General features: G+C 47.9%; 1 protein-coding gene across 2 annotated transcripts in view; it reads left to right on the forward strand.

The window, feature by feature from the left end:
• The window catches only part of TRAPPC9 (trafficking protein particle complex subunit 9), a 505,716-nt gene that overhangs the window by 166,064 nt on the left and 327,158 nt on the right, over positions 1-12,494 (forward strand). For both annotated transcript variants that reach the window (XM_082675096.1, XM_082675097.1), the window contains one exon: positions 9,668-9,792. In XM_082675096.1, the coding sequence (XP_082531222.1) occupies positions 9,668-9,792 (125 nt within the window). The remainder of the gene's footprint in view (positions 1-9,667; positions 9,793-12,494) is intronic.

The raw sequence follows: 12,494 nt of genomic DNA on the forward strand, positions 1-12,494 counted from the left end.
TACAGCTTTGCTAAGTGCTAGGTAGGAGAGGTACATGATACTATGACTGTATCACAGGGAGTGAGGGAAGGCTTGTCTTTGGAGGTGATGATGGAGGTAAAATTTACAGAAAGAGCAGGACCTTAGAGGATGAAAGAGGGAGGGGTGGGGAAATTTGTTTTTCATGCATGTGTAAAAACCGTGGCAGAAAGCAAGTTCCGGTAACTTAGTTTTTGAAAAGTGTGTGTGTGTGTGTGTGTGTGTGTGTGTGAGAGAGAGAGAGAGAGAGAGAGAGGGAGAGGGAGAGGGAGAGAGAGGGAGGGAGGGAGAGGGAGAGGGAGAGAGAGGGAGGGAGGGAGATTCTAACAGTTATTCCTTAAGAGAGTTTGCCCCATAAGTATCAACAACGAATTTGTTGGAGAGGAAAGGTTTTGGGGGATGATGCTGGCTTGAACTTTTTCTTTAGATAATTCCTAAAATTAGTGTTCTGACTTGAAACTGTCAGCTCTGTGATTTCTGTGATTTGGCTGACTCTTTAATGAAGAAATAATGACTTTCCCAGTCTTTTAGGGATGTGCAGTGCTTGAGGACAGCTGTGAAGAGGGCTCAGACATTCAGACTGTACTTTGAATTTCTTGTTTCTAAAAGAACAAGCATGTGTCATTACTTGGCCTGGGACCATGGCTCTCCCTTTGTTATCTTGTGGAAAAGGCATCCTATTTCCAGTTTCAAATTGGCAGTACTCTGGTTTTGTTTTCCTGATTTTATCCTAAAATAACATATGCTAATTGAGCTATTTCTGTGGCTTTCTTTGGAGAATTGATGTTCATTTATTTGTGTTTCTCTTTAAGTAGAGATGGAATACTACATGTAAACAAGATACAAAAGATGTGTAAGATCCAGAGTGGAAACGTGAGAGCAGCATTTACCAGCGCTGCTGGGACCTTTCCTGTTGATCAGTGATCAGTCTTTCCCAAGGCTGGGGGCGGGCGGGTGGCAGGGCCAGGCTTTTGTCTCCACGTCCAGTGCTCCTTTAAGCACATCGGTTCTGGACAGACAAAGGGAGCACATCTGGGATTTGAACACATGTCCTCACATCTCTTTTGTTAAAAATTTTTTTATTGAAGTATAGTTGACTTGTTAATTTCTGCTGTACAGCAAGGTGATTCAGTTATACATACATATACATCTATCTATCTATCTTGTTCATGTTCTTTTCCATCATGGTTTATCACAGGATATTGATACTCCCTGTGCTCTACAGTGTGTCCTCAAGTACCTTAATCCTTCGCTTCCTTTGACGATTTCCAAAGAAAAGAAAGTGCCGCTTTTGGGCTCCCATTTCAGGGCTCTGTCGCCAGGGGTCCCTGAGATCCTTTGGCCAAGTGTCACCTGCTTCGGTTTCACTTGTTTCTTTTTTTCTTACCCATCTTTAGAGGGGGAGAAACTCGGTAATGTCCTGAAGCTAAGAGGACCGTCAGATGGTTTAAAAGTCCACTGTAGTTGGCCTCCCGTGTGGCCAGTGACTCAAATGGTGTCGCTTTTCGGCAAAGGTGATCATCAGTAACAGGCTCCCAAACAAGATCTCACTGGACACTGGCTCCTGTAGCATGTTGAACACCTTGTCTGCTGTGAAAAAGTATGGATTTCACACTTAGCCTTGGAGGTGACAGCTGGACGTGACTGTGAGAAAGTGTGCCTTGTGCGCACAGCGTTGTGGAACTAGACCTTTGTTTCTTCTCTCACCTGGGACACCAGAAGGAGATCCTACTCTCAGATTTTAGGGCTGCAACTTCACAACACTTTGTCTGTGTGATGCTGCCTCATTCATAGTACAGCCTTCATGGCAGAATTTCATTCTTCTTTATGACTGAGTAATATCCCATTGTGTGTATGCACCACATCTTCTTTATCCATTTGTCTGTTGATGGGCACTTGGGTTGCTTCCATGTCTTGGCTGTTGTGAGTATCGCTGCTTAAGAATATCGGGGTGCATGTATCTTTTTGAATTAGTGTTTTCGTGTCTTCTGGATATATACCCAGGAGAGTGGAATTGCTGGATCATATGGTAGCTGTATTTTTAGGAACCTTGTACTGTTTTCCATAGTGATTGCACCAATTTACACTCCCACCAACAGTGTATGAGGGTTCCTTTTCTTGTTGAGTTACTTTAGTGAGGATGTGTTGGTGGTAAGTTTGCTCAGCTTTTGTTCTGAAATGTCTTTATGTCACCAGTTATTTCTAAGAATAGGAAGTTCTGCTGTGTACATATTTCTAGATTAGCAGTTAAATTTTCTTAAATACTTTGAAGATGAATTCATACTGTCGAATGGCTTCCATTGCTGTTGAAGTTAGCTCTTGGTGTAATTATTGTTCCTTTGGATACAATCTCCATTTTTCTTCCCCCCCAAGTGTTTATATCCTTTAATTAAAAAAAATTGATACAATTCACATACCATAAATTCACCCATTTAAAGTGTACAATTTAGTAACTTTTAGTATATTCAGAGTTGTGCAATCAACCAAAATCAAAACATTTTTATCACCCCAGAAAGAAATCCCAAACCCATTAGGAGCCATTCACCATCCTCCCCTCCCCTGGTCACTAGAAATCTACTTTCTGTCTCTGTGGATTTACCTATTCTGAACATTTCATATAAATGGAATCATACAATCTGTGGCCTTTTGTGTCTGGCTTCTTCCGCTTAGCATGATGTTTCAGGGGTCATTGGTGTTGCAACCTGTGTCAGCCCCTCATTCCTTTTTGAGGATGAGTAGTATTCTATTGTATGGACAGACGGTTTTTGTTTATCGGTTCGTCAGTTGACGGATCTTTGAATTGTTTCCATTCTGGCTGCTATGATTAATGCTGTTATGAGAATCTGTGTACACGTTTTTGTGTGGACATGTCCCTGTATGGTTTTTTTTTTAGAATTTTTGAATTTTATTTATTTTTTTATACAGCAGGTTCTTATTAGTTATCTATTTTATACATATTAGTGTATATATGTCAATCCCCTGTATGTTTTCAAAAATAACTTTTTCTTATTTTTCGGTATTCTGCAGGTTTACTGTGTCATTTCTAGGTTTGCGTTTCCTTTTATTGGTCCCGTTGAGCTTTTTTGCGCTTTTTGAATTTGAGGATTCACATTTTTCCATTATGAAAAATGTTCAGTCTGTCTCTCTTCAGATACCAGCTTTCCCCAGTTTACTCTCACCTGCTTCCCTAACCCCTGTTCACCTGTGTAGCCTCTCACTCTTCCATGGCCTCTAATGTTCTTTCACATTCCTCATCTTTCTCCATGTGCCACATTCTAGATAATTTCCACTCCTCTTTTTTCCAATTCACTAACTTTTTCTTTTTGCCTAATTTTCTGTTTGGCTCTTTAAGGAGTGTTTAAATTATCCAGTTTGTTTTTCACTTCAAGAGGTGATATTTTGGGAGTTCCCTGGTGGTCCAGTGGTTAGCACTCAGCTCTTTCACTGCCGTGGCCCAGGTTCAGTCCCTGGTCGGGGAACTAAGATTCCCCCAAGCCATGTGATGCTGCCAAACAAAACAAAAAACAACCAAAAACCCCCAAAGAGGTGATATTTGTTCTTAAATTGCCTGCTCAGTTTTTGATAGGCTCATCTTCCTTATTTATTCCTTTGAATTCCTTTTTATTGTTTGCAAGCATATTAACGACTCATTAATAACTTTCTTGGAAAATCAAATATACACTTAGCATATGACCCAGCCAACTTATTCCTGGATATTGAACCAGGAGAACTGACAGCATATGTCCATACAAGGACTTGTACACAGATGTTCAGAGCAGCTTTATTTTTGTAATAACCAGAAACAACCTACGTGTTCATCAGTAGGTGAGTGGAAAAACAAATTGTGTTATATCCACTCACTGGAATACTATTGAGCGATACAAAGGAGTGAACTGTTGATATGCACAGTAACTCAGGATGATTCCGAGATAAGGATGCTGAGTGAAAGAAGCCTGACAGAGGAGCGTAGATTAATGTACAATATGTATAATGTGTTAACTTCTGGAAAACGCACCCTCATGTCTGGTGCCAGCAGTGGGTATCTGGCCAGGAGGGTGGCGGTGAGGATGTGCGAGGGTGCACGGGGAACCTGGCAGTAGGTGGGTATGTTCACCGTCTCAATTGTGTTGCTTGTTTTAGGAATGTCAGAACTCCTCCAGTTGTACAGTTTAAACATCTGCAGGTTATGATATGCTAATTGTGTCTCTGTAACGATGTTAAAGTGAGAAGCCCTGGTACTGGGTGAGGGTGCCTGGAATGAGAATGCGCGGAGGAGGGAGAGGCTGCAGACATCCCGGGAGGCCGTTCGTGGGGCGAGAGCAGTGAGGCACCGATTGGGCCCCGCAGGAGGGGTGCTGCTTCCCCCTACTTTAGCAGGAGGGAAGGCCAGGGGGATGGAGGGAGGGCTGTTTCCGTTTGAATGGTATATGAAGGCCACTGTTTCTACATGAATTATTTTTTCTTCCTAAGCATATCCCAAAGTTTCTGAATGAATAAACACACCACTTTCTCTATGGAAATTGAGGATGAGTATTGTCTAATTTCTGAGCCAAATGCTTCTACTTCTTTGGTTTTCTTGAGGATATGTTATGATAACCAGATGGGCTCTTTGGCACCCAGGGACTTTATGAATAATTGAAAAAACATCTTCAAAATATATTCTACCTGGAGCACCATACCCTGACCGACTCCCACTGGGAGATGGTTGTCTCCTTTGGCCTTTGAAATATATTCTACCTGGAGCACCAGACCCCGACCGACTCCCACTGGGAGATGGTTGTCTCCTTTGGCCTTTGAAATATATTCTACCTGGAGCACCAGACCCCGACCGACTCCCACTGGGAGATGGTTGTCTCCTTTGGCCTTTGTAAATGCATTTTATTCCAGTTTGGTTTATTTCATATACCTGTCACCAGTGAGAAAAGTGTGTATTCAGCCTTCAGCATTTGTGTCTCTTTTGAAAGTGCACAAAAATGGACACATTTCTGGAGTGGCCCCCTCACCGAAGACAGATGCTAAGCCATCGTGAGGGGCCTCGTGGTAGGTTTCGTGGGATGGTGCACTGCAGAGCAGCCTGGCTGGGGAGGTTTCATAAGCTCACGTCAGGGCTGAAGCATGTTGTTTGTGCCAGCTTTGCTGGGTCATCACAAATCCGACAGTACTGACTTCTAGTTCTGGCTGTGCCTCTGATGAACTACAAGTTACTTACCTTCTCGGGACCTCGGCTTCCTCATCTATAGAACGGATAAAATCGTGCCCGCCTGGCAGGGCGTGACGAGCAGCTACGTGACGTGTCCTAAGCGCCCAGTGCTGTGCTGAGCCCGCAGTGAACACGCAGCCTCCAGCCCTTCTTAGTTGCAGTATTTTTATTGCGACTGTGCTTTTTCTTCCCACCACACACATCCCACTTTCAGCTGTCATTTCTACCAGTTGTCACTGTGGCTGTGATGAAGCTGACTTCGAGAGACACGTACTATTTTAGCATATAAAATTGTATTTCTGAATTGCCCACAGAGATGCTCTTAATAGAAAAATTGAGCACTGTAAACAGCAACTGTGAAATTCTCTCTAAAAGCTCCCTTTGATTCATGATGATCTACCAGGCTCGTCCCATTCTTAAATACCCTCTGTCCTCCTAAATCCACTCAACTCTGCGGTCTTCCTACGAGGCTGCCTTCGTCTGTTTGTAACTTTTTTGGTCTTATCTTCCTATTGCTTGTCATCCCAATCTGTTCTCTGTTCTATTTGTGGTAGCCTGTGTTGGCAGGAAAATTGGCCGAAATGGTTGAACAGAATTTGCTGCCCTCCATCCGCCCAGCTGGGAGCGGCCTCTTCCCTGCTTGCTCCACTGGCTCCGTCCAGCCTCTCGCCACCCTGTGCGGCGGCCTCCTCCTCTCCAGCCCTGTCCTTATGCAGCTTCCGGCCTTCCCAAGGCTGGCTTCTCCCTCCCACCCCTCTGTCTCCCATGGGGACAGAGCTGCTGATCTTCTGTCCCCATTTATAATTTATACATAGCTTGTCTTTTCCATTCTCAATTGGATTAGGGGGCAGAATTCTTTAATCTATGAAGAAGCCGGAGAGTAGCTGTTTTAATATATATTTTTTCCCTGAGCTTGAAGATTACAGGTTTCTGAGGTTTCTTTGAGGCTTTGAAGTCGATGTCAGAAAAGGAGGCACATTTCCGATGTAGTTTTTAGCCTTTTTTGGTAAGTGCCCACAATCCTAGATCCCTCCAGTTCCAAGACACTGCAGATTTGTGCTTTTCACTGATTCCCTTGAGCGGGTCCCCATTTTAGAGTCAAGAAAACTGAGCTCACAGGGTTGTGACTCACTCACTCTTGCAGTGTGGTGGGAGGATGGCTGCAGGAAGACCCAAACCTCTATCTTGAGAACACATGATTCAAAGGAAGATGCACCCCGCCTGCTCCACCCTTCACAGATCAAATCTCAGAAAGACTCAACGAGACCCTTCTGGGGTCTCACGTTCGTCCTGTGGATCAACCACTGTTGATGGGACATTTCCATCTCTCACCACGGCTGGATTAGAGCCACCCCTGATCCCGCCAGAACAACCTGGGGTGGGGGCAGGAGCTGTTCCGCAAGGAAGGAGGACAGACCAAGCCGCTGCTCAGGACATTTCCCACTACAGCCCGGAGCCTCTGGACCCCTGCAGAAAGGAGGCCTTGAGCACTGTTACAAGTGTAAAACAGGATCAGTATTTCCAAGGCACAAAAGGACCTCAGGCCTTTGGGAGCTAGCAGCATTTGCATAATATGCTAATGATGGAAACTTTCTCTAGGGAAGAGTGAAGTACGTGGGGGAACGAGAGGTGGCGCTTAAAATCCGTTGGGCACCTGCCTTAACTCAGCAGGGGTGATCCTGGGGCTCACTTGCAGGCTCCACGTGACCTAGTTTCTAGCTGAAGAGTGTGGAGTTTGTGTTTTGCAAATGTCTGTGTTCATAATACTAGTTCCCTCACAGCAGGTACTGTGGTGTAGTGGAGAGGTTTTACAGATTATGCCCATGATGCTGGGAGAACGAGAAAAGGGAGAGAAAAACCCATTCAAATCTCGCAGCTTTGGACTGACTTTTGCAAATGGGTCTTTGCACAGAGACACATGATGAAAGTTCAGTTAACCGTGAGTGAATTGAGTTGATTATTGAACGTGACTTTGGGGTGATGGAATTTTCGTTGACTGTGGCGTGTAAACTACCAAATCTGACCCTGTGATTTATTCATTTACTTAACGTTTACTGTGGGTTTATGATTTGCTAGAGCCTGTGCCAGCTACTGTGGGGGGTGTATGAGAGTGACATTGATAAGAATTCTGCCCTCAATGAGTTGATAGTCATGGAAGGAATCTGGGACGTGCATATAGGTTGCTATAATAACAATAGCTGTTTTTGCCGAATGTTTGCCAGGTACCAGGTCTTGTGACAAACACTTAATATTCCCTGACCCGTCTGAGTCCCCACCACGGCCCTGCCTCGCAGCCTGTCTTCCTGGATACGGGGCCAGCTGTAGTGATTGCGGGTCTCAGTGTAGACGAGGTGCCCGGACTCGAAGGAAGGGTGGCTGCATGGTGAAGAATTGGGGATATTAGGATCCACAGAGGTGGTTGTCAGAGGTGCACAACGGTGAGAAGACACAGGACAGAGTAGGCGCGACAGGGAATGTGTTTAGGCAGGAGAATTGCCTCAGTCCGGTTGCAGGTACTGACCTGATTCACAGTTGGGCGCCGGTCCCTGGGCGGCCGCTTTATTTCCAGTCTATCCTTCACTTAGTGTGTCGTCCTTTCGGGTCCCACCCAAAGCCTCTAGGGCTTACCATCCACTCTTTTTAGGGGACACAGAATGTCACTGCTTTCCCACCTGAGTGTGAAAGGCTCTGCTCAGATTCTCAGCCTCTTGGTCAGTTCTTCAGGGAGCTGCAGGCACCTCTGGGGAAGTTGAATGGCAGGCCTGTGTCCCTGCATCTCCTTCTCCTGCCGGATCGTGGTCCTGGAGTTCCTCCTGCCTTGTTAGCCCTCCAGTGCCTTGTCTGCGTTCTCGAGTTGTTCTCAGCGGCTGGGTTGGTCTGAATTGTCTACCTGCTGTTGTCAGAAGTAGGAGCTCCTGAAGTGCATTCGCTCGTGGGGCTGTTGGGGGTTTGTACTCCCCTGCTTGCCTGTTCGATGATGCGTGGGCGCCTGGTTTACTTGTAACTGAGTTTTGGTGTGGCCCTCTGCTGCTCGGTTGACTTTCTGTTGGGATTCTGAGGGATGCATAAACTGTCCTCTAGCCACCATCTGGAATTGTATTTTGGGTTTGCATTTTCTCTGCTTAATGGAAGTCATTTAAAAATTAACTTTTGGGACTTCCCTGGTGGTGCAGTAGATGAGAATCCGCCTGCCAATGCAGGAGATACGGGTTCGAGCCCGGGTCTGGGAAGATCCCACATGCCGTGGAGCAGCTAAGCCCGTGCGCCACAGCTACTGAGCCTGCGCTCTAGAGCCCGTGTGGCACAACTTCTGAAGCCCGCACGCCTAGAGCCCCTGCTCCACAACAAGAGAAGCCACCGCAATGAGAAGCCTGCGCACCGCAATGAAGAGTAGCCCCCGCTCGAGGCAACTAGAGAAAGCCCGTGCGCAGCAACGAAGACCCAACACAGCCAAAAATAAATAAACAAATAAATAAAATTAACTTTTCATGGCGATGTTCCTAACAAATGTTTCTTCATAATTGGTGGGCACCTCCATCTAATTTAGAAGTGGTTCTAGTTGATAATTGAGTCAGTTTCTTTTGGGGTGCAGAAGATACTTACTTACACTGTTGTCAGCAGTTTTTACAGTCTGAAAATGCATTTTTCTTCAACCTCATGCAGCCATTGTGCTGTGCAAAGGGCCCTTGAGTAACAGGAGGCATCCTGGGAGGGGCGTGACCTGATTTACATTTCTGTGGAGGGAAACGAGCCAGAGCGGCATGTGTGTGTGGGGGCAGCCAGGAGGCCTTGTTCTTAGTCCTGAGGGGCTGATGGCGACCAGACCAGGCTGGTGGCCTTGAAAGCCATTTCTGGAAATACTCTGAGAGCTAACAAGAGCTCCTTTCGGATTGGATGTGGGGTGTGAGATAAAGGACTTAGGAGGAGTCCTGGATTAGACTGACAGGTGAGATCACCAGGTAAGAAAAAGAACAGGTGGCAGGGAGTGCTCTATAGAGGTTTACATACGGTTCTGGACACAGTAGTGGCCTCCTGAAATTGGAAGACGAATGGGCTTTTAGACTAAGTTCAAGTGGCACGGTGAAACCACCGCGTGAACGGAGGCTGAGGGAGCAGCTCGTACAAAGGCTGGAAGGTAAAGGCGGCTTGGCGCTGTCTGAGCACAGGAAGCTGGGGGCGGGTGCAGGTGACGTGGTGCTGCGGCTGTGCCTCCTGACAATGGTAGGCACCTGGCGTGTTTCAGAAGTGGTACGTCCTCGACTTTGACCTGTGGTAGGTGTGACTACGTTCCCGGGAGATTCACTGGGCGGTTGTAGTTAACACGAGGTAGAGTAGTGAGCACACACGGGAGCATTACTCCAGATATTAGCGATTTTTGAATAAAATCTCCTACATTAAAAAAAAGAATCCGGTTAACTTCTCACTTACAATTTTATTCTCATCTTTCAGACAGCATCAGTGTGAGTGGCTTTCCGCTGTGCAGCCCCTTCCGCCAGGTCGTGAGGCCCCGGGTGGAGAGCAAGCCCGTGAACCCAGCTGAGGGCAGCCGGCCTGGGGACCTGGGTCACGTGAAGGTGAGTCGGCCCCCACGGGGCAGCCCGCCAAGGGGCGTGGCGCTCTGGGTTTCTGCCGAGCCTTTCGGAGGCAAAGTTCTGAGTATTTTTCAGAAAGGAAAGGAAGCGTGTATTTGATAACAGATCTGTGTTTGTGGAAAGCTGGTTTCTCAGTATTTCTCCTTCTGTGTGAGGTTCGGGAAGCAGTTACACTGAAGCTTGAGTGCCTCGTGTGGTGGTGGACTCTTAATTTCCTGAAGTTTCGGGAATTTGTGGGTTGAATCTAGGACTGTACTGATGAAAGTAGAATGTCGCCTGCTTTTTTCTCGTTCATTTAAAAAGTTTATCTATCGCATCATTATTCTCAGTTCAGATGTTTATCCCGTAGACTTGTCTTAATCCTTAGGCGACTCCTTCTACTTGTTGGTCTTTGAGCACCAGGGCAGCCGGAATGAATATATAAGCCACGAGTGAGTGTTGGTGCACAGGTGCCTTGGGCCTGGAGCCTGAGCAGAGATGAGCTGTCTCCTCAGAGCACAAGGGCAGTCGGGGCAGAGCTCTCGGTGGTCAGCGACTTGTCAGCACCTGGAAAGCTTGGCTGGGACGCGCCTGCCCAGGGAGCGTGTGTGGAGCGAGGGGACAAGAGGTCCCAGCAGCTGTGACTGGGGAGCAGGCAGCAAAGTCGCCAAGAATGACTTCAATAGGCGTGTGTTCGGGCCCAGCCTTTTGGGGCACTGCTTACATTCTTGGCGTTTAACAGGGTCACTGACTGATTAGACCCATCAGAAGAGCTTGGCCAAACTGGCTGTGAGTCAGTGAGACAACAAATTGTGAGCCATCGGGGCTGCGCTTGACGCAAACAAGATGACGGTGGAAGGACCTGGACGCCGTCTGCCATGAGGCCGTGGCGGAGGGGACGCGCCAACCTGGGTTGATAGAGGTCGCGTCGGTGGGCTGAAGTGCTGAGGAGCTGGGTTTCGGGGGAGAGTCTTCTCCATCTAGGGCCCTGTGGGAAAGAGGAAGGTGGCATAGCTGGGAGTCTCCGTCACTCAGATACAGAAGCTTGATGGCTGTGCGTCAGGGCTGTAGTGTTGGCCAAGGGCCCTGGGATGTGGAAGAAAAGTCCCACCAGAGGGAGCAAAGGCGTAGAGGTTCCGCAAGCGTAGATGCTGTTGGGGTGATTGTTGGCAGGGAGCCGCGGAGGAGAAGCTGGGAAAGGGGCTTCCTTCCAGGCCCCGGATGGTACTTCCCTGCCGTCTCAGGGGTTCCTCCTCCTGGGTCAGGCCCCTCAGCATCGTTACCTTTGCCTCTGCAGTTGGCCTTGTGGCCTCCCCCTCTCCGTCTGCTGTTGGTGCAGCTGTGGCACGATTTTCTTTTTATTTATGTATTTAATTTATTTATTTTTGGCTGCGTTGGGTCTTCGTTGCTGCACACGGGCTTTCTCTAGTTGTGGCAAGCGGGGGCTACTCTTTGTCGCGGTGTGCGGGCTTCTCACTGTGGTGGCTTCTCTTGTTGCAGAGCATGGGCTCTAGGTGCGTGGGCTCAGTAGTTGTAGCACGTGGGCTCAGTAGTTGTGGCTCGCGGGCTCTAGAGCGCAGGCTCAGTAGTTGTGGCGCACGGGCTTAGTTGCTCCGCGGCATGTGGGATCTTCCCAGACCAGGCCTTGAACCCGTGTCCCGTGCATTGACAGGTGGATTCTTTACCACTGCGCCACCAGGGAAGCCTATGATTCTCTTTTATCCACATCCACACACGCCAGTCTCCTTTTAGAGCCGTCAGGAATGCTGTCGGGTGGATGTGCTGACCTCGTGGGAGCCTTTGTGCCGAGAGGGAGTCACCCAGTTTGTCTGAGGTCTGTTGGTGAGGGGTGCAGTGAGTCCAAACCTGTGAAATGTCGCACCTCTCCCTGGTCGTCCAGATGCGTCCTCGTGGTTCAGTTGAACTTGTGAGGTTCGGCACAGGAGTGGCGTCTGTGAGCGGCTCCTGTGCTTCTGGTGCTGTCATGTGGGAGCCTCCTGGCACTGCTGAGCCTATTACATCAGCCTTCTCCCCAGAGCAGGAACGGCTTTAATTGGGAATGTGCTAAACCTGTAAACCTCGCTGAGGAATGGTGTAGTCATGGAAACAAGTAATTCAGTGAAAGTGGCTCTGGGGAGCCCCTCAAGAAGTGGGAAAAGACAGCATGTGTTTCTTCGGATTTCCCAGAAAGATTCCTTCCCCCGTTTGGTTTGCGGCATGTCTGTCTGCATTTATTCCCGGCTTTTCTGCACACCCTGAAGAATCTTCTAGGATTGAAAACAGATTGTGTGAAGTGAGTGCACATTAGACATAATATTCCTGTAAGTTAGACTCTGCAGTAGGGCCTCTCTGACCCTCAGTTTCTCCATCCGTAAAATGGAGTAATCACGCTCCCTTCATGGGGTTGTTGGGAGGCTTAAATAATAGAAGAGCTGGGCAGGGAGGAGAAACAAAGCTGATCAAATCAAGAACTGGTAATGGACTGGGACTTGATTTCTGTATTTTGGGAGAGAAATGAGACTTGGTGAATGAGCCCCACTGGCTGTTACGGGGGAGCAGCCCCGGCTAGGATGGACACTGGGTGGCCGATCTGGAGTCTCTCGACCAGTTTCTTGGCGCTGCTGAGCCAGCTCCCCAGTGACAGCAAGGCTCGGCCCTGCCTTCTGAGTTAATACTGTGTGCACGAAATGTGGCCGCGTGCCTGG

Source organism: Grampus griseus (genome assembly GCF_964374135.1).
Source record: "Grampus griseus genome assembly, chromosome: 17".
NCBI lineage: Eukaryota > Metazoa > Chordata > Mammalia > Artiodactyla > Delphinidae > Grampus > Grampus griseus.